Genomic DNA, 21,081 nt, shown 5'->3' on the forward strand with positions numbered 1-21,081 from the left:
TTTTTGACCGTTCAAGTGGAGTGTCCGGTTAAAAGGGGGGTGAATTTTTTTAATTCATTTATTTTCACTTGTATCAAATAATTAATACAAAAATGAAATATTTTAGATTTTTAAATACAAGTAGGAAATAGAATGTTTTAAATGAAAAAATAAATCATTCCTTAAAAAATTCTAAAATTGTTGAATGGCGTAAGTTTTGCTGTTTTTGCTGAAAGAACCGATTTTATTCGAAAATATTCGAAAGCAATAAAATCGTCAATCGCTTTAAATAGCAATAAACGTCGTTTCGTTTGTGTATACCTCATGATGTCGATCAGTTGTACTTTCAGAATCGCTACTCGTACTATCGTTTTCAATAGTTTTTTCATTATCGTTATTTGAAAAATCTAGTTCGACCTCCGAGTTGCTAAATATTGCTATTTATTGCCAGAAATTCTTTACAGTTAGTGGTCGGTTCTTTTAAAGTTTTTGATAGCTCAAAAATAGAAATCATCGTTGCTGAGAGCAAGTCATCTTCGGGTTCAAATTCGGTTGACATTTTTCTATTTTTGTCAAACTCTGCCTTTTGGAAACAATTTCGTATAGCTTTTAGTTGTACCTTCTCCCAGGCTGAGTTTACAAAATGTACTGCCTCCAAGATATTTATTAATTTTTTTGTTAAACTGGACTTAACATATTACAATGTTTAACTAATTGGTTTCAATAAGTTAATTTAAAACTTTGAATGACTCCTTGATCTAAAGGCTGGCAAAGTGAAGTTGTGTTCTTTGGTAAACAAACTTATTTTAATACTTTTTAATTGTAGATCACGAGGGTTTAATGTTGCGTTATCTAGGAACAATAGTATTTTTCTCTTTTGTAACTTAATTTTGCGATAGAATTCCATTAACCACTATTATCAATTTGAGTGTTAACTATGCTTTTTTATTTTAGTGCCAATTTATTGGTAGCTTTTTAATTTCAACTGGTGCAAACGCTCTGGGGCAAGCTACATAAAAGAACTCTAAACCTTTCTTCATTTTTAAACGCCAAAATTTTATTTGATAAAGCTCTGAACAAAAGGCCAGTCTCATCGGAGTTATATATGTCTTCACTATTATATTCAATTAACAGGGATTAAAGCTAAAAGGATTTCTTACAGTCGAAACAGATTTAATATATTTTTCTGCTGTCTGCGTTCATAAAGTACATTTTTTTTATTAACATTGACGCTAGACAACCATTTTAACTGAGTATTTTCTTTATTACGAATTATAAGCGCAGCATGTGTTTTTCCAGAGTTGAATCTGATTTTGATAAATTAATTTATAATTTTTTTTATATACCTATAGTATTATTTTTTGGCTAATGCTTTTCATTTATACTAAGATTTTTTCTCCCTGTCATTCTAATTTTTGCGATTCAATGCGCCAAAACTGAATAGAATTTATGCAAAGTATACGAAAATGAAAAGTACAATATCTTTTATGTGGAGAGTTCCCTATTTTCATTAATTCTGATTGTTTTAAGATTTTTTTAACTCTTCATTGTTTATTTTGTCCGATATTAAGAAGTTCACGTCGGGCCAAGTGGGGTATTTTACAGAATTTAGTAGAAATTCTCTGTCAGCGTCCGGATTAGAGGGTGTCCGCCAAAAAAAGAGTTTAATGTGCTCTGAATAATAGTGAAAATGTTGGTTTCAGAAATATTGTCCACTCAAGAGAGGTGTCCGCGTAACAATAGTGTCCGTTAGGAGAGTTTTCACTGTATAATCCTGTCCATTATTCGACTTTCTTTAGTTCAAGTTTACTATAGAAAACATTTGAAATCATTTTTGAAATTATTTTGATATTTAATGGTAGTGTAAATATTGTTTTTCACGACTTCTTGATGATATAAAGAGTGTGTTTGAAATAGATGTCTCTTTTCCTCGAGAAATACCATTTGTGAGGTATGCTAAGACTCACTAGCACACGAGCTGTTATCAGATATCAACCAATCACGTCGACTAAGAAGATTTTCTACGTCGGATCTGGCAAATAGATCCCAAAATACGTCAATAGTGATGGTAATAGTCACTCATATTAAACATTTATAGCCAATTACTTATTCTTTATTAGTTGTTTTTTTATCTTAGCGGTATTTACTACTGAGTGTCCCGCACATGTGTACATATCCTTTATGCTATTTTATATCCATAATTAACACAAAATATTCTTTTATTCTTTTTAAATTTAGTCAACAAAATTCATTTCAAAAGTATACAAGGCGATGGATTTAAAATGTTATATGCATAGATGTGTTCTTGTTTACAATTATCCATATTAGATGCTTGCTTAATCAATTTAATGCTTTCAATATCTCGTAAAATCAAGCAAGGAACAAAAAATTAAATTTGATCCAAACCCGTTAACAGACAAGAGTGCCGATATTCTAACAGTTGCCACTAAAAGTCTATAAACAACAAGTTTCTTGTTAGCTCGCTGAACGTATTTGCAGAATAATAAATAAGAACAGCAAATAGATTCTCCATTTTTAATCCTCAATTACCAAAGATGCTAATAATGTTTTCTGATAATCCGTTCGTTACTCAGTACATGAATGTCTTATAAAAATGTGTATAAATGCATCTTATATGCATACTGTGAAGATACTTTGCTCATTTGTTATTGAAACACATTTATAACACATTCATATTAATTCAAAAATGTTATTAAGTAGTATTAAGTGATATGTACGATATTAATTGGCTTCAATGAGGTGGTTTTAATAAAAATGTGTTAAAAATTGATTAATAAATTAATAATAGTAGTATGACAATATAACTGAGAAACGAGATATGAACATAAATATAACCCTGACATAGCCTGTGAAATGTGTAGACGGTTAAAGGGTGTGGCAGTACGTGTTTTTAAAATGTGAGTAACATATAACTATCTGAATTTAAATGCCTGAACAAGAATCGAGAAAACTTTTGTTGGACATGTAAAATATATTCAAAAAGTTATAATAAATTGTTGCCAACTCTTGCTTTTTTAAAACTACTATTGGCCTTTTCTTTTGTAAGCATATCACAAAAGAACAACTGCTTATTTTAAAAATTGGATATGAAACAGCAACACTGCTGGTTTATTTTTTTGAAACCGCTTAATTAATAAGCAGCTGAAATCACGCGGGTGCCAAGACTTAAAACTCGTCTATTGTGAACGATTATTTTGAAAAACGTACAAAACTAAACATAATAAAACTTCTCAATCCATACCTACAGTTTAAAAAGTATAAAAAATTATAAATTATATATTCATGCATAAGTAATACCCATCACCATTGTATCAACTTAGCATTCAGAGTAAAGTGATTCTTAATATTAATCGTTCATGCTACTAACAACAAAATAACTTAAGTGGTATTCTCTTAAGCGGGCAAGGACAGGACGTGAAATGTTTTTCGGCTGAGAGAGTCCGGTTTAAGTGAATGTTCGATTTGTATTACTATTTTTAAAAAGGGTAGTTTCTCGTTGAACCATTATAATTTTAAACGTTGGTATAAAAATGCAATATGTTGTCAGTATTTTGATACTAAATTCAATGGATATAGTCTATTACGGATTTGTGATACTATAGGTGCTTTCGGCAGCATTTAACTGTGGTCAAACATTTTAGCGCATTGCGTTAACGCGCAGATACTTTTTGTTCTCCGCTAGATATTCCGATAAAACGCAACACGTTTCTACAGGGCTGCTCAACTCTCAATATCCCGATGAAACTCAATACGTTTTTACGTTGGGACTCAACTTTTGGAAGAAGAACACATGGTATACATCACATCTAGTTATCTTCTGGATATATATATAATTAATGTTGAAATATATTTTTTTTATTCTGCTATAATTAAATCTAATTAACTGTTTAATGCGATTGAATTAAATTAATCCTCATTCTGTGTAAAAATAAATAAATAAACCTAATATTGCAATACAACGTTTTTTCTTTAAAAAAAAAACTCTGTCCTAGCGAATTAAAATTTATTGCAACAACCGTGGACGACGGCTAAAGATACCCCAGCAAAAATTTTGAGCACACTCAGAAAAAGTATCGTTATGCAACCCATACCATCCGTAAAAGAAGTGTCCTGTTTAGTGGTTTCTAAAACAGATATATATATTTTCTTAGAGTTTAAATAATATCCTGAAATACGAGTTAATATATCCTGACGTTTACACGATTCGGAAATTATTTTAAATTTTTGAATATTTTACTTACAATTCTTCACTCACAATAAAGAGTGATTGTGATACGACCGTCACTATATTGGCTAAATAAATGAAAAATTTGTGTGCACAACATATATACGTTTCTATACTCACTTTTTAGCAGTTCGTGCATTTCTGCTCCACTTTTAACCAACTTAAAACAGAATTTAATATCTGCTCTTGTTATTTTGACCGAAGTACGTTAAATAACATTTCACATAATGACAATTAACAGCGAAATGTCAAATTTTGACACTAAGTAACATAGATATAATGTACTTCATTCACCTACCATCTTTTAAGGATATTGTGTCCATGCGGGATTTTTCATTAAAAAGTGCAGTAAAAAGTTTTTTTTTTATTATTATTTTAATTTTTTATTTCGTTAACATAATATTTAAGCCAATAAATTTTTTTTTTTTTGCACAATTATTTGTTTCATTTTTTAGTGGTTTTTTTATACTATGTCACTAAAACATTTCTTGGGATTTCGTTTTTGTGACTTTCTCTGAGAAATAACATTTATAAATTATTCGAAAGGTAACAACAGTGTTAAAAATATAAATTATTTTAATGATTTGTGGAACCGTTGGGAAGTCCTACTTCCAATGTATTACAATTGCCATGAAAACGTAACCATAGATGAGCTACTAGTAGCTTTTAGAGGGCGATGCTCTTTCAGGCGATCGGTGTATCGCTGAATATGGCTAAATATGGTAAAAAATGTATTGTCTGTGGCAATTTCATCCACAAAAAAAGGCATAAAATTGTATATATATCCTACCTGCAGTGAAATACACAAGTTAATAAGAAAATAGTATGAACTTTTTAAAATATTAGTAAAGACCAATATGGTCCAAAAGACAAGATTTGAAAGTCTTAATTTTTCTAACTTCAACAAAACGTTAGACACTTGATTTTTTGGTAAGAGCATCACTTCAGAAAAACACCTCATTAGCTGGAGTAAAATTTCTATATATTGACTAAAAAAAAGCTGTAAAGAAATTTAGAAAAAAAATGTCCAAATGGTCCACAGACAATGTTAGGGTTAAATAGTATAGAATGTATTTTTACCAGGGACCGTAACAGTGTTAACATTAATAAAATAACTTTTATCATTCGTAAGGAGTGGTGCACGTAAAGAGTTTCTTTTGGTTTTTGTTTTTGTATTCTTTTTTGTACAAAAACAAAAAAAATCTGAACTAACTCTTTAGCTGCACCAACTATTCAATACATTTTGTATGAAATTTCAAAAACAACTAACTTACATGCAAAACGCGTTTTATATTTTCGTTTTAAAAAATATCAGGCACATCACACCATGTGAGTTATATTTTGTTTTCAAAAATAAAAATTATTTTTGATTTTTATACTTTTAAAGCAAAAATAACAGTTATTTGTGTGTTTTAAAATAAAAAGTGGAGAGTAAGAATTATTTGTGCGCGGAAAAATAAAAGGCACATGTTAATAATTATTTTTTAAAAATATAATGTAAAGCAAATTTAATTATTATTGTTTGAGTTTTATTTTAAAATGCTCATTTTACATATGCATATTATTAAGGATGAAAGTTATTACAATGATAACTAAATACTCAAATAAGAGTTTAGCTAACTTTTTGTAGCTGCTGTTTTTCTTCAAAATTTTTGAAATAATTGTTTTTTGCGGTTGCTGATATTTACATATAAAGTTAAAAAAACTGAAGCTTAAGGTGTAAACTGCATAGTAGTTTTTCACAAAACTTTATTAGTATGGCTATAAGTGCAATAATAAAATAACAAACTGTAAGCACAATTTAAGCACATAAGCAAAATTGTGTACTATAATGTTTATGCACACAGTCCCTTGCTATTATATCCACAGAAATAAACATGTATTCTTAGGGGGCGTAGAAGTAATGACTGTACTGCACTTCACCACCTTGTAATTACTTCTCTCCATTCAAGGGGCAGTATTAGCACTCATTATATATAATCAATTCTATGCGCCACAAAAAGAGCAACTTCTGTGCTTGCAGAGGAAGTAACTGAAGTTGGTGCGTCAGTTTATTTTAAAGAAAATGGAATATGTAGAGAGGGCGGTTGTTTAACTCACAATAAAAATATAATTTAATAACATTAATTTTTCGCTAGTTAAAGTATTACATATATGTAAAACATGTATTTGTTTATTTATTTGAAAATGTGAAATTCATAAAGCGCCGGCTTCACAACTCCTACAAAGTCATGCTATATTTTTAATTTTATCATCGATGGAGTCTTCCACGTGCGGTGCGGACTTATGAGTATTGATTCATACCATTCGCAGCTGTAAATTTGCGCTGTCAATATTTGTATTTTTGTTGTGACTTTACTTATTTTCCTTGAGATGTTTGTGTTATTTATTTTGCTTACACTGTTTTTTTTTTCTTGAAAGACCCTGCACTTGCACTTGAAAATCAGTGCCAACCTTGCAAAAGTGTATATTGCATTTGCCAGCCTATATCGTCAAAACATTTATTTTTTTAAGGTATTATTTTTTGTTTATTTATTTTTGTTTTTTATTTAAATTTCTTTACTTTTTGCTGAAGTTAACAACAAAATGCTTACTAAAATTCAACACAAAGAAAGTTTTAAATTGGCTTCTTGTTAGTATAATTAATGTGCTGCAGTATGTTGTAATGAAGTTTGTGAATGGTAATTAAAATTCAGTTCAAATATACCTGTAATGTCCCAAATTGTATTTTAATCTCATTACGCTTTTATTGTATCTTAATGAAAACGTAAGATGACTAATAAAACAATAACTTCTAGGCAATGTTCGATTTTAGTCAGTAACTTACAGATAGACTACTTAAAGAGTGATACATTTTTTAAAGAATGATTTTTATTTGCTCTCAAACTAAGATTCAGTTTCCGAAATCACTTTTTTTATTGAAACTTAATTTTATTTATTTATTAATTTATTTGTGAGTTAAGACTAAAATTAATTTTAAAGTTAACTAAGAATAAGGAACTAGACTACTAGTTCTTCGCTCTGTGCTTATATTCATGTTAAAAATTATATCTAAATTTTATTTAATATGTCTTTATGTTGGGTAAATGTAGCTGGTATCGTTGGTTAGGTTGTTTTAGCAGTTTATGATATGGTTGGTAAGAATATGTCCACATTTGTGGCATGATGATTGTATGTCCATTGTGGACATGTGGATGTGGATTTAAGTTAGGTTGGAATGTCCTGGTCTTAATCTTGTTATAATGCGCTGCTGACAACGTGATAAGATTGGTGAAGGAATATGTTTTTGTGTTGGTTAATTGTTTTATAGTAGTTAAAGTGGTGTGTCCAACTTGCCAAATTCTTCTTGTGAAAGTAGAATAGAGTTGCTTTTCTTATATCCTTTTTTGTGTAGTTATAGATACAAAATGCGAGAGATTTGCAAATTTGTCCGCAAATTTATGAAATTAAGTTTATTTCACTGGAGGAATTATAGCAGTCAATTTGTGACATAATACATTATTGTAGAAGAAAAATATTTTTTCTATCTTTATAAATTCCAAGGCATCTATAACACCTACTCACTAATGAAATTCAAATCCCTCTTCAATATTTTTGGGAATCAATTGGAAATTAACATTAACAAAGATTTCTAACGAATGGTTAGACGAATATTGGTGCTGCCAATACAAACAACCAGTAAGCGATAACAAATGTGTGTTATCAAAACGATGCGAAAACGGTATTTGATTTTATGGATGAAGTCTTCACTTAATCCAGCCAACTAAATACCAATCAACGACTACTGATTTGACTCTTGAATGTAATGATGGATCCATATTTCATTCATTAACGCATATAATCTCAAAAGTTCTTTTTATTGTACTAGGTTTGTACAGTATTTTTAAGAAACCACGTTTAAAGTGTACGCTGTTTGTACATTCAAATCAAAAAGCGAATGATTTTCAAATCATTTGTGAACACACACATACCATTTGAACAAAAAAGAACGAGAAGTTAAAAAAACGCAAAATTTTAATTTTTAATCATTTTCTTTGTTATCGCCTTCAAAGTACTCTCCTCCTGTGGTAATACATGCATGGCAACGCTTGATCCAAGTTTCCATACAAGTTTTATAGGCCGCCGAAGGTATGGCCTTTAGTACACGCAGCGAATTCTCTTTTATGGCCTCTATGGTCTCAAAACGCGTTCCTCGCAATGTCAATTTGAGTTGGGAGAAGAGGAAAAAGTCACACGGGTCATATCTGGAGATTACGGTACTTGATTGATGATATTCGTGGAGTTTTTGGCCAACAACTGCGACACAACCAACGCTGTGTGAGCCTGTGCGTTATCGTGGTGTAAAATAATACTCCTTATTGACCGTTTGACCATTTAACCGTCCGGAAGGAATTCATAGTGCACCACACCACGAATATCGAAGAAAACAGTCAGCATAACCTTGATTTTGGACCGAATTTGGCGTTCTCTTTTCGGTTTCGGCTCACCTTCGAAGCACAATTCGGTCGATTGTTGTTTGGTGGGCATGTAAAATTCATAGACCCATGTCTCATCACCAGTTATGATGCGTTCGATGACTGTGAGATGTGGGGACTATCTGCGTTGGAAACCATTTCTTTGGCCAAATCACAACGACGCTTTATTTGAATGAAATTCAGTTAAAAAGCGCCACACGAAAATTTTTCGAGTTATTTGTATAGACGCCAAACAAAAACTAATCGTGCGATATGCGTTAAACTTTGACAGAATGTGTATAATAGTGTTGCCAGTGTAAAAATAAAAAAATTTACCGATTGGATAAGCGCGGAAATTCAAAAAAAGAACGAATAAGTTCTTTTTTGATCACAAGGTATAAGTTCAAAAACAATTTGTAAACTAAATGAATTTGCTAGTTTAACATATTATTTTTCCTTCCTATTATATTACAGCGCACGCTCGAAAACATAAACTAATTAAAAGCAATGGAGTTCCATTATAAAATTGTTCAAGTTTACAAGTGTCAAATAAGATTTAAGAAAAACATATTTAGACATTTAAATTTACATTTTACTGTTTCTTTTTTTTGTATACATATTAATTTGTACACAATAATAATTGAAACACATCTTTGTCCTTTAGACGTCTATAAGTATATTCATATCATTTCGATACCCCTCCTGCATGACTAACCTACTGTAAGTTTTGGAATTTTTTTTTTTGAAAATTACAGAAGTTTTCAATATTCTGATTCGATCTAAACAAAATATTTGTGAAATGTAAGTTTAAATAATATAAAATACTACTATCGTAAAAGCATAATAATAGATTCACATAGATTTACATAAATTTTTTTAATAGTAAAATTATATTAAATTGATTTTTAACGTTCGTTTTGACGGAAGAAACAAAATTCTTAACATAAACTATTGTTTTCAATTTAGCAATGTTTTGGACAGTAATTAATTACAACAATAAAATTTTATAATTTTTTAGTTATAATTAGTTGATTTTTTGGCTGATCACACAGCGTTTTCGAGAATTGCCAAATACCCATCTATTTCTTTTATTTAATTATTCGCAAATATTTTTTTGCGACTGCTATGATTTATATAGCTTGAAATATACTTTGTATATACTTACATATAACTCTATTGTCAGTATCTCTGTGTGAAAATAAAAATTTAATTACATACATTAAAAATAAATATTTGTATTAGAAGATATATTTATATATAAAAATATATAATGTATCTTTAAATTAGAAAATTCCAAGACTCCAATTTATTTACATTGTTAACGATTGAGTGAGTTCCAAACTATTATAACCTTCCTCTTCTAGACAGATATATCAACGCTGTATTCCCGAATATACACACCAAATTAGTACAACCTTCCTATATGGGTTTTTACAATTTTGTTTTGCATTGGATCCAGGTTGTTATAAATTTAAAATACATCAATCAATCAGTTAAGATAAACACATGTTAATCCACTGACATGCATTATCGTTTAACATGCAAACTTCAATTCTCAGCTCTGCGCATTATCTGAAATTGAACTTGTATTGAAATCTTCTGTTTACGTTTTTTAAAAAATGCAATTGTTAATGCATATTAATTATTACAAACTATAACTACGATAGGATAAATTCTAGAGTTACTCGATTTTCATTTAACTCAGCTCCTATATAACATTAGTTTTTATAGGTTTACTTCTGGATTTTATCACTAAAGTTGCACTTAGATGTGTTTCCCTGTTCAATTTTTTGTTAACTCAGTCCAGTTATGTTTTCATTTATATCTTTGGATCTGCATATCAACATACGTAGTGGCATTAGTCTTAAGTATATATTCGAAACGTTGCAGAATACATACATTCACACATATAGTTTTTAGGATTAGAATTCATTTGTTAACTTTATATTAAAAAAGTTATGACCAAATATTCAGACCTTTCTTGTAGTAGCAGAATTACACGATAAAGGTGGTCTTTCCAGTTAAGATGTTCTTCTAGTGTTAAGTGACAACGTATCTAAATTTGTAGCTCATGTTTAGCGTTCAATAATTCCATTAATTTTCACAAATCGTGACTCTATGTTATTTGGTGTTGTTAAGATTGTAAAGTATTACGCTAACAGGAACAAAAATTGAGTATCTATTGTACTATAAACGAGATTAATGAACATTCACTAAGTTTTATTCTAAATAACAATCAAATTAAATTATCTTATTTACCTTTTTGTATGCTGCATATGTTGGTAAAGTCCAATGGAGAAAAAGATTATTTGGCGCGGCCTCGGAAAATCACATAAATAATTTTTTACATATCTTAATAAATACACTAGTAGATAAGTGATTTTTACCCATTAAATTTGTGGCATTTCATTAAATTCTTATAAAATTTCTCCATTGAATGCAGCGGTCCGCTGACTCGGGTGAACAATATTAGTTAGTGGGGTTCTACTTGTCCAATGCCGTATATTTCTAAAAAAAGGTCATTCTTTCTTTGCTTATAACGACTCTGAACAAGTATATCTAACTTCCTTTGAAATTTTAATTGTTTCACTCGATGCATTCGACTATACTCCTCTTTAAAGCCTAGAGCCACAAATGTTTGACTTCGACCTATATTTGCAGACGGAGCCACTTCAAATGCGGAAAGTGGAATACCGATTTGCTGACGCAATTGGAAATGACATCTATAGATGTCATTTTCAAATCTTAGTTGGAATTGTGCGTGTGTATTAGGGAAAACAATGTTGGCATACCTGTCTAGAAGCGGGAGGTTATAATAATTTGGGGTACGATGAATCATAAAATTTGATCCATCGGCATCTCCACCTCCGTTGCCAAACTACGAGTATAAATTTAATGTTTAATGTAAGTTATTTACATATTTATAGCAAAAAAGCTTACCCTTCGTAAATCCATTGTTTTTTAAGAGTTTATCTAACCTTCATTAAATTTGAGTCAATAATTTGCCAAAAACTGTTTGAATATGAATAATTTTAAATTTTCCCAAATTATTTTCAACTATTCAGATAACATGAAATTTTAAAATTTCCAGATTTTCTTGTAATTTCTTTATTTCATTGATAAGCATTGCGGTTATTTTTTTTTTTTAATATTTACCTTTAGTAATATTAATTTTTTTTTAAATATTAAGTTTTTTCATGACATACTGTGACGTGAACTATTATTGAAACTAATTTTCGTGGTAGCAGTTTTAAAAACTTTTACGGTAAATCAAATTTAAAACAGTTTTAAACCTCAAAACTAGTTGCAGTTAAAAGAAATGTCGCAACTATAAGGTGGATTGTTTATTTATAAATATTATTAAAATTCGTTGTTGTTGTATTTTTATATTGAATTTTTTATAAGAACTATATGGAAATGTCTATAATATAATGCTTTAGAAATTACTTTTTATTTTAATCATGATTATGTTATGCGACGATATAGCAATTGACTGTGGTTTTGGAGATGAGGTACAAATCGTTTTATCAAATAATGTGGTAATGATTAAATCTTTGTGCATTTGATTCTTTGAAGAGAAACTATAATTGATCTAGAACAGTGATCATAAAAATGCTACCAGGAAAAATAAAAGAAAATAAACCGAATCGGTTTACAATTCTAAGTAAATGGCTATAATTTACTAAAAACAGTTTAGTTTCATGTAGATCCTTTTTTTAGCAGCAAATAAAGATATATCTGTTTTTAAATATGAATTGTAATTACATTACAATTAGCAACCGCTATATCTGTGATTCAATGCAAATAATTTGTATTCTTGCATTTCTAATGCATTTGTTTACCAAAAATAAAATATAAAGTTTTATTTTTTTTTGGATCGAATCTGAAGAAAAAATCTTTTAAAGATACAAATAGCCCATAACATTTCCATGCCCGATTCATACACGACTAATTCAGTCATTCATACCTACGGACTAGGACTAAAAAGTCCTCACATACTCAGCTCAAAATCTTGGAGATCCCTTGGAGTTCTTCTTGGAGAAGAACTGCTGGCTTTTCCTATTAATGTCTCTAAATTTTGTCTTGTATCTACTAATCTTATACGGTTTGTAATTATATTGTCCGGACTCTCAATTTTATCTTGACAAAACTGGTAGTGCGGGCTGCTTGCCAGTCTGAACCGGTATAAGTACTCACGTAAGCATCCATATGTCGTAAAAAACTGTATTTGCTGAAATCCCAAGTCTCCAGTTCCTCGATTAATTAAAACTTTTATATTTAGAATTAGCGAGTACGTCCATTTTGATTTTAGGGGAATGACCCCACCAATGTCGCCATTCATTAAGATATTTGTCTTTTATTTTTAGATAAGAATATGACAGAGATTGCGCAGTTTAAATAATTTCTAACGCCCAGCCAATACTCCCGCAGCATCGTTCGATACTCTACGGGTAAGACGGCAGATGCGTGTGTTCGACAGTCTTGTGCATTTGTCATTACGTGTGAATACGACTTTATGGTTGTAGCATGCGCACACACAGGGGCAGCATATAGCATCACCGACTAGGAAACTGATTCTATAAAAACTCTAGCAGTGTACTTGGGGCCTCTTATGTTCAGCATTAAACAGGATAATGTATTAAAGTACTTTTTTCTTTTTTTTGGTATCGAACCTGGGGGAAAAATCTTCCAAAGATACAATTGGCCCGTACCATTTGCATGCCCGATTCATGCATAACCCAATTGAGTTATACATGCCTACGGACTAAAAAGTCCCCTACATTCTCAGCTCACATTCCTGTAAATCCCTGCAGTACGACCAATTAAAGTATTCCTTCACAGGGTAGGTTAGCGTGCTTTCACTCCGATTGTGTACTAAGTATTTCGTCCGCTCTAACAGTGTTTATTGTTCTAGATATTATGCTCTTGTAGAGGCTCCATTCTTCAATGCTTGCCAACATCTGCATTACTACAGTAGGAGGGCTGGCTTCCCCAATTATAGTCTCCAGATTTTGTCTAGTATCAGCGAATCTTACACAGTCTTTAATTATATGGTCGAGGCTCTCCATTTTATATGGACAAAACTGGCAGTACGGATTACTTGCAAGCCTGAACCGGTATAAATATTCACGGAAGCAGCCATGCTCCGTAAGAAACTGCGTTAATTGAAAACCCAGTTCTCCAGATCCTCGGTTAATCCAAACTTTTATATTTGGAATTAAGGAATGCGTCCATCTTGATTTTTGGGAATGGTCCCACCTATGTTGCCATTCATTAAGATATTTGTCTCTTATTTCTAGATAAGTATGTGGCAGAGATTGCTGAGTTTCATTCATTCGTAGACGAGAACGCAGGAAGAAGCTGTCTCTGGCCAAGAGCGCTTCATGGTCTATTGGCATGCGTCCTGCCAATACTCCCGCAGCATCATCCGCTACTGTACGGTAAGCATGGCAGATGCGTAGGTTTGCTAATCTATGTGCGCTTTTCATTACGCTTGAATACGGCTTTATGGTTGTAGCATGCGCCCACACAAGCATCACCGACTTGGAAACGGATGCTAAAAGAATTATAGCTGTGTCCTTGCTGTGCCTCCTATGTTTAGCATTAACCGGGCCAATATGTTGCAAAAACGTGGGGCTTTGTCTCCCGATTGCTTTCGGTGAGTTTTGAAATTCAACCTACTATCAAGGGTAACACCAAGATATGTAAGTTGGGGGCTAGATTGTATATATACGCCACCCACTTTAATTGAGAGTTGTTCAATCCTTTTCCTACTGCTGATTAACAGCACCTCAGTTTTATGCTCAGCAAGCTCTAATCCGCTGTTTTGCAACCACGATTTAGCTGCTGCAATAGTATCCGTCCGACTTTTCAATTCGAAGGATACCATCGTACATGATATTCCAAAGAATTGGCCCTAGAACTGATCCCTGGGTAACCCCTCCCGTTATCTTATATGTTTTTGGTCCAGAGTCTGTATCATATAAGAGTATTCTGTCTTTAAAATATGATGTAATTATTTTTAAAAGATATACTGGGACTTTTATTTTCAACAGTGCATTTAAGATGCTACTCCATTCAGCAGCGTTGAAAGCATTTTTAACATCTAAGGTCACCACCGCGCAGTATTTTTTGGTACCACCTAGCCACCTTAAGCCCTTAGTAGCTTCCTTTGCAATGTTGCACACATGTAATATAGCATCAACAGTACAACGTTTACGTCTAAAGCCAAATTGGTTATTTGACAGACCATCCATCACTTTATGTAGTGCAAACACGTGAGGCTTAATCGTTCGATTGCTCGATCTAGGGTGACACCGAAATATGTAAGTTGGGGGATAGATTATACGTCTACACCTCCCACTTTAATGGAGAACCTTTCAATATTTTTCCTAATGCTGATTAACAGCATTTCTGTTTAATGATGTATTGTGTTTTTCATTGTATTTGCCATATTTGCAGTGTTCTGAAAATTATATGCACACACATTTGCTACACTTGTTTGACGCTTGTGCTTATGTGCAGCACTTTAATTCACATATGTAGTAACCTGATAGTTTAATATCCGATTCTATTGTAAACAAAACCTAAATAAAAAATGTGTTCACATTTAGTAGCACGATTATCCATTATTCTACAACGATATTTAGACTGAACCATGGCACCTATCCATGTTACGATGAGTAGTCACAAAAGATAGTGCAGCGAAAGCCCATAAAAGTCAACTGAAATCATATCAAGGTAAATTCAAATGGACAATTAGGACTAACATTGATCTTGTATTCAACAAACTTTTAATGAAAGTAGCCCACATTTTTTTCATACCAAAATCAGGTAAATCATTAGAGTTAGTTACACATCTTAAAGTTCTATAAGTTTACTTCCACTGCTCTTCAAAGTCTTCGAAAAAATGCTTTTAAAGAGTCTTAAAAATATCATTCAAAGGCGCTCACTAATTTCTGTTCACCAAATCGGTTTTCGGAACCGTCATTTAACCGATAAACAAATAAATCGAGTTTATCAATATGCAAAAGATGATCTGGAAAGAAAAAATTACTGCACTGCAGTATTCATCGATATAACGCAAGCATTTGACAAGATATGGTACACCGAACTGCTCTAAAAAATGAAATTTCATCTACCACACAGCTTCTGTTCGTTACTAAACTCTTATGTAAATAACCACATTTAGTCTTCACCATGATTACTACCCACCAATCACACTAAATAATAACGTGCTACCACGATCCGATCCCACGAAGTATTTGGGAGTTCATATTGATTGACGTTTCACCTGGAAACATCATATATTAGGTGTACCGGTATGAAATAAGCGTGTTTTGGTGAAAATAAAACACTAATTATTAATAGGAAAGTAAAAAACATTTTATTCAAAGTATTGGTCATTGCTTTCTACACATTTTGACCACCTTTCTGGCAATTTGTGGATACCACGCCAAAAAAATTGTTCGTCTTTTAAAGCAAACCAACCAGACATCCAATTTTCGACCTCCTCGTAGGAATCAAAGTGCTTTTCAGCCAATGCGTGTCCCATCGATGAAAACAAATGGTAGTCGGAAGGAGCCAAGTCTGATGAATACGGCGGGTGGGATAGCAGCTCCCAGCTAAGTGTTTTGATTGCATCCTGAATCCATTTTGCTTTGTGTGCAGGTGCATTGTCATGGAGCAGAATTACCTTGCCGCGTCTTCTGGCCCATTCTGGTCGTTTCTCGATCAATGCATAGTTCAAATTTATCATTTGTTGTTCATAGCGACCAGCATTGACGGTTTCACCAGGTTTTAGGAGCTCGTGGTACACCACACCAAACACACAGCATTGTCTTCTTGCCGAATCGATCTGGTTTTGCAGTCGATGTTGATGGTTGTCCCGGATTAACCCATGATTTTTTCCGTTTAGGATTCTTAAAATAAATCCATTTTTTATCGCCAGTAACAATCCGATGCAAAACCGATTTTCTTTCGTGTATTTGAAGCAAAATTTCACAAGTGTTTTTTCGGTTTTCCATCTGTCTTTCATTCAATTCATGTGGCACCCATTTTCCACACTTTTGGATCTTTCCCATAGCTTTTAAACGGTCAGAAATTGTTTGTTGTGCAAAATTTACGAAACGCAAACAACTGGGTCGGTCTGAAAATCTCTTTCATGTACTGGCTTCTTTGCCAAAATTTGAAGGTATCTCTGAACAATAAAATTCTTCTATATAAAGTTATTTTAAAACCAATATGGACTTACAGTGTCTCGATCTGTGGAATAGCTGCAAAATCTAATTAGCGATATTACAGAGATTTTAATCAAAAATACTTCGTTTATATGCGGCTGCTCCACATTACAGTGCACCTTCACATCTTATCAGTGTTTAAAACAATGCAAACAGTCAGCATGAAAATTCAAAAATAACTATCATACATGAAAAATGCATTTTGTATTTTCGTTTAAAAAATATTCGACAGGTCAGTGCGAGTTATTCATGATTTTTATATTTATACCGCAAAAATAACTGTTATTTGTCCGTTTTAAAATAAAAAGCAGAATTTTAAGAGTTATTTCTGCGCGAAAAAAATAAAAGGTGCATAAAATAATTATTTTTGATGAATATAATATAAAGTAAATTTAATTATTGTATTTTGAGTTTTATTTTAAAATGGACATGATAATAGTTATAAGGTGATTTTTATTTTTTATTATGATAACTGTTACGGTCCCTGATAACACTATGTACTATATTAATGTACAAGTATTGTGTTCGATTTTGGTGATATGTTAATGAGCATATTAAAAGTATTCCATTTTTAAGAGATGGTCGTCTGTAGAAAATCAAAAAGACCGATCCAAAAATTGCAACAGTGTCCATACTAATTAAGTATTTTAAATAAAAAGAGTAATAAAAGTAATGTAAAAATTTATTCACTAAAATTATATTAGTCATTTGATAGAAATATGTATCTATATTTTAAATGAATCATTTGAATGAAATCATGGGGATATAAAATGCCTCTACAGTTTTTTTCGCGCGCACAACTTCAAAAAATGGCAATTGGATACAACAGACCACAATAGTCTAAAAAAACAATTTTTAATACTCAATATTTAGGCGCCATGGAGTTTACTTCAAAGATTGCTTCCTCCATCAGACATCTTATGACTTAAGTTCGTTAGTGCATTAACGATTTCCTTCGTTTTTCTGTGCCGTGCGCTTTGTTGATTCTTTCAATCTGTTTTAATTTGATTGTCGAAATCAATAGATTTATTTACATTTCATACATTTTACTGTGTTTACTTTCATCACAAAATGAACGCTTTGTTTGTTTTCATATTTCTTTCTTTACTTTAGCTGACTTTGACCTTAGTTTGAATTTCATAAGTATATACTTTTTGTTTATACTTCAATGGACGGGTACTCATATAGATACTGCACGCATCTTGAATTTATTTATACACTTCTATGTAAATCTTTGAATTGCCAAAGGTTAAACATTTCTGATATGCAATAATGTAATTTTTAGCATAAGAATCTGTTATTGACACGGCAATATTCTGAGGACTTTGAAAAATTCATTCAAAACACATCAATGTTGATATCGATATTCTTATAAATAAACCTGCATGTGCTTTGATAATACTTATACAGGGCACCCTAAAACGTTTAGCTAACGAATACTGTACTGAGGGAAATGCTGGGAAATAATTAAGTTGTTCGAATTCATTTCGAATTCTCGTCTTCCTGAGCAGATAATAGCATGCGTACGTGAGATTTTTCTCTCTTTATTTCTTCTTTCGCAGGTATTATTTGAGCCAGGGACCTTAAGAAAGCATTTTTTTAGTACAACGATTGACTGTATTGATTCTTCGCTGTCTCTCATTTTTTGTGCTCTTTACTAAGTTTATGTTATCGAACTTAATTTATTTTTAGGACTTGTCATGGGCTCGTGAATGCAAATGTTAACATTTATTACTGAACAACGCGCTGCTTTAACTAACTGACGAGGCACATATAGCGTTGACTCTCACGAACAAATTTGAACCGACATTTTGTTTTTTTTCTCTCTCACTCTCAATTTTATAAATTTCATTAAAAACAACAACAATTTTCATTTTAAAATGTTCTATTGAAAACAAAAACAATTTTGATTTTGACGAGCCTAAATATAACCATTTACATAACATGACCCTAAGCGTGAAGAGTTAAGTCAAAGTCTATACAAAATCCATGCGAATGTGTTAGAGAAAAGCCTGCACTTAATTTTTAAGGTAAATGATTAAGTAAAACCTGATTCGAAAAATGTGGTTATAATGGACATCAGTTTGGATAAACAACACTAACCAACACTAACTTTTTTAAGCTAAAAATTGTTGGCTAATGCAAAATAATCTCAGGTGTAAACGTGTTATTAGATAATTTTCTAAATTTTGATTTACGATATTGTTTTTCAATTACCTGCGTTCGATAATCGCACGCACGCATTCGAGACTGTTACCTGTTTAGGAAGATAAGAGCGAAAGAAAAAATGTTGCCACACTTTCACTAAAAAAGACTCTCCAGCACAAGCTTTTGTTCTTATGCAAAATAGTGTTAAAACTGTTTTGACTCAAATTAATGACAGAACAGTAATTGCAAGTAAAGGAAGAAGTACAAGTTCTAATAAATAGTGCTTCGCACGCTACGTAATTATCTGTTCAAGAAGAAAGTAGAGAGTGCGGTTTACAAATGAGGGTTCTTGAGTAACCAGCACATTAGTATTTTTCGTGCCCATTAATTTTTCTATACCAAAAACTGAAATCGCTTAGCATCTGTCTATGTGGTCTTTCAACCATTAAAACATAAAAGATAGTGCTTTTTTTTATGATCATTCGAATATTGAAATTTTCGTACAATCATTCAACTATCAATTCGATAAGATGATAATCTGTAATAGAGTTCGTCCTTGTAATCTCGACAGCTCACTTCACTTTATCGAACTTATTGTGTGTTTAAACACCGATGAAATCGAAATTATTATTAAGTAATCTGGATTAACAAAACTTATAAGGTTCAATTGATTATGAATATAAGGAATCACGCTGTAAACAAGTGTATTGACAGCAAAGACCTTGAAATTTTCTCTAGACTAGCGGACATGTAGGGTCTTCATTTCAAATTCATTTGAAATCAAATGATTTTTTATCCATATATATATAATTTTAAAATCCTTTTTCGAATTTTCTAAATATATAAATAGCAGAACTTAAAAGGCTTTGTATGCATAACTTATCGCTTCATTCCAAGTTAGGTATACTCAGTTACATTATTCAAAAATGTCATGTAAATTGTACTGTCCTTTCTTTTATATTGAAATTTTTTAATATAATTAAATTTAGTTAGTAAAGCATAAAATCTAGGTTATATTTTAAATTGAGTGTTGATGTATATAAATTATTTTGAAAGCAGTACTAAGGTGGAAATTTTGTTTCATAATAACCATGATTCATAACTTTCTACTAAAAAAATATTTGATATATTTTTCACTTGACTTGTTTTGTCATTGTATTTTTATACATATATTTTGTCATTGTATGTTAATTCTATTTTTGTATTGATTGTCTTTTTAATTTGTTATTGTTTTTGGATCTACGAAGTTATATCCTACGACAAAAATATTTACATTAAACCATATAACGGAATATAAACTCTGCATAGATTAGTCATGAAAAGTTCCTACACGTGCCGTACATTAACAATTTTATTTCCAAGAAAATCCGATGACACAAACGCAAAAGTTTATTCGCCTAAAACGATGTAATAAAAAATTACTTTTTTATCCTCATTTTATATACCCACACAGTATAATTTAAAATATGAGCAATTTTACATGATTTAAGTTTCGCATCTTTGGTTGGAAACTAAAAAAAATATTCATACGATTTTTTTTTTTAATGACTTACAAATTATTTTTTATGGCATTAAAGTAATTGGACCCATTTGTACCGATGTGTATCATAGAAATCAAAATTTAAGTTATTGTTTAAATAAAGAGTCCGTAAATAAAGTGCTCTTGCTAAATACATACGTGGAGAAAGTGTCAGGAATTAACAACTTAAACATCTTAAATTGCTTATATTTCAATAAAGATTTCAATAAAAATTGGTAGCATTGTGGACATTTTTCACATCATTATTAAGGATCGCCTGGCAGCAATTAAATTAGTACGAGCATATTCACATAACAAAAGTTAACATTAGCATTAAATCACAATTTGAAGTACATATTAGAGTATTCGAAAATATTTTGACTTCTAAGTTTAAAAAAGTTCAATATAAAACTTTTTTAACATATGCTTTTTTCTCTATTAATTTAAGAAGTTTTTTTATTCCTTGTAAAAGGTAATTATCTCTCATGCAAATTA

General features: G+C 31.3%; 2 protein-coding genes across 3 annotated transcripts in view; one reads left to right on the forward strand and one right to left on the reverse strand.

Annotated features, from left to right (window-relative positions):
- LOC119687991 (GTPase-activating protein CdGAPr) overlaps positions 1-21,081 on the forward strand; it is a 196,211-nt gene that overhangs the window by 73,997 nt on the left and 101,133 nt on the right. The window lies entirely within an intron of this gene.
- On the reverse strand, positions 10,282-11,725 carry LOC119687993. 2 transcript variants are annotated; one of them, XR_005253298.1, is made up of 4 exons: positions 11,620-11,725; positions 10,939-11,557; positions 10,579-10,866; positions 10,282-10,512 (listed from the first exon to the last, which is right to left on the reverse strand). XR_005253298.1 is itself a non-coding variant. In XM_038102579.1 (4 exons), the coding sequence occupies exons 1-3, from the start codon at positions 11,632-11,634 to the stop codon at positions 11,153-11,155; spliced, it is 351 nt and encodes a 116-aa protein (XP_037958507.1). In that variant the 5' UTR covers positions 11,635-11,725; the 3' UTR covers positions 10,282-10,866; positions 10,939-11,152. The 2 variants fall into 2 exon arrangements, 1 of the variants encoding a protein (XP_037958507.1); XM_038102579.1 differs by having other exon boundaries at positions 10,282-10,866; positions 10,939-11,402; positions 11,472-11,557.

The sequence above is a fragment of the Teleopsis dalmanni genome, chromosome X, assembly GCF_002237135.1.
Source record: "Teleopsis dalmanni isolate 2A chromosome X, ASM223713v2, whole genome shotgun sequence".
NCBI lineage: Eukaryota > Metazoa > Arthropoda > Insecta > Diptera > Diopsidae > Teleopsis > Teleopsis dalmanni.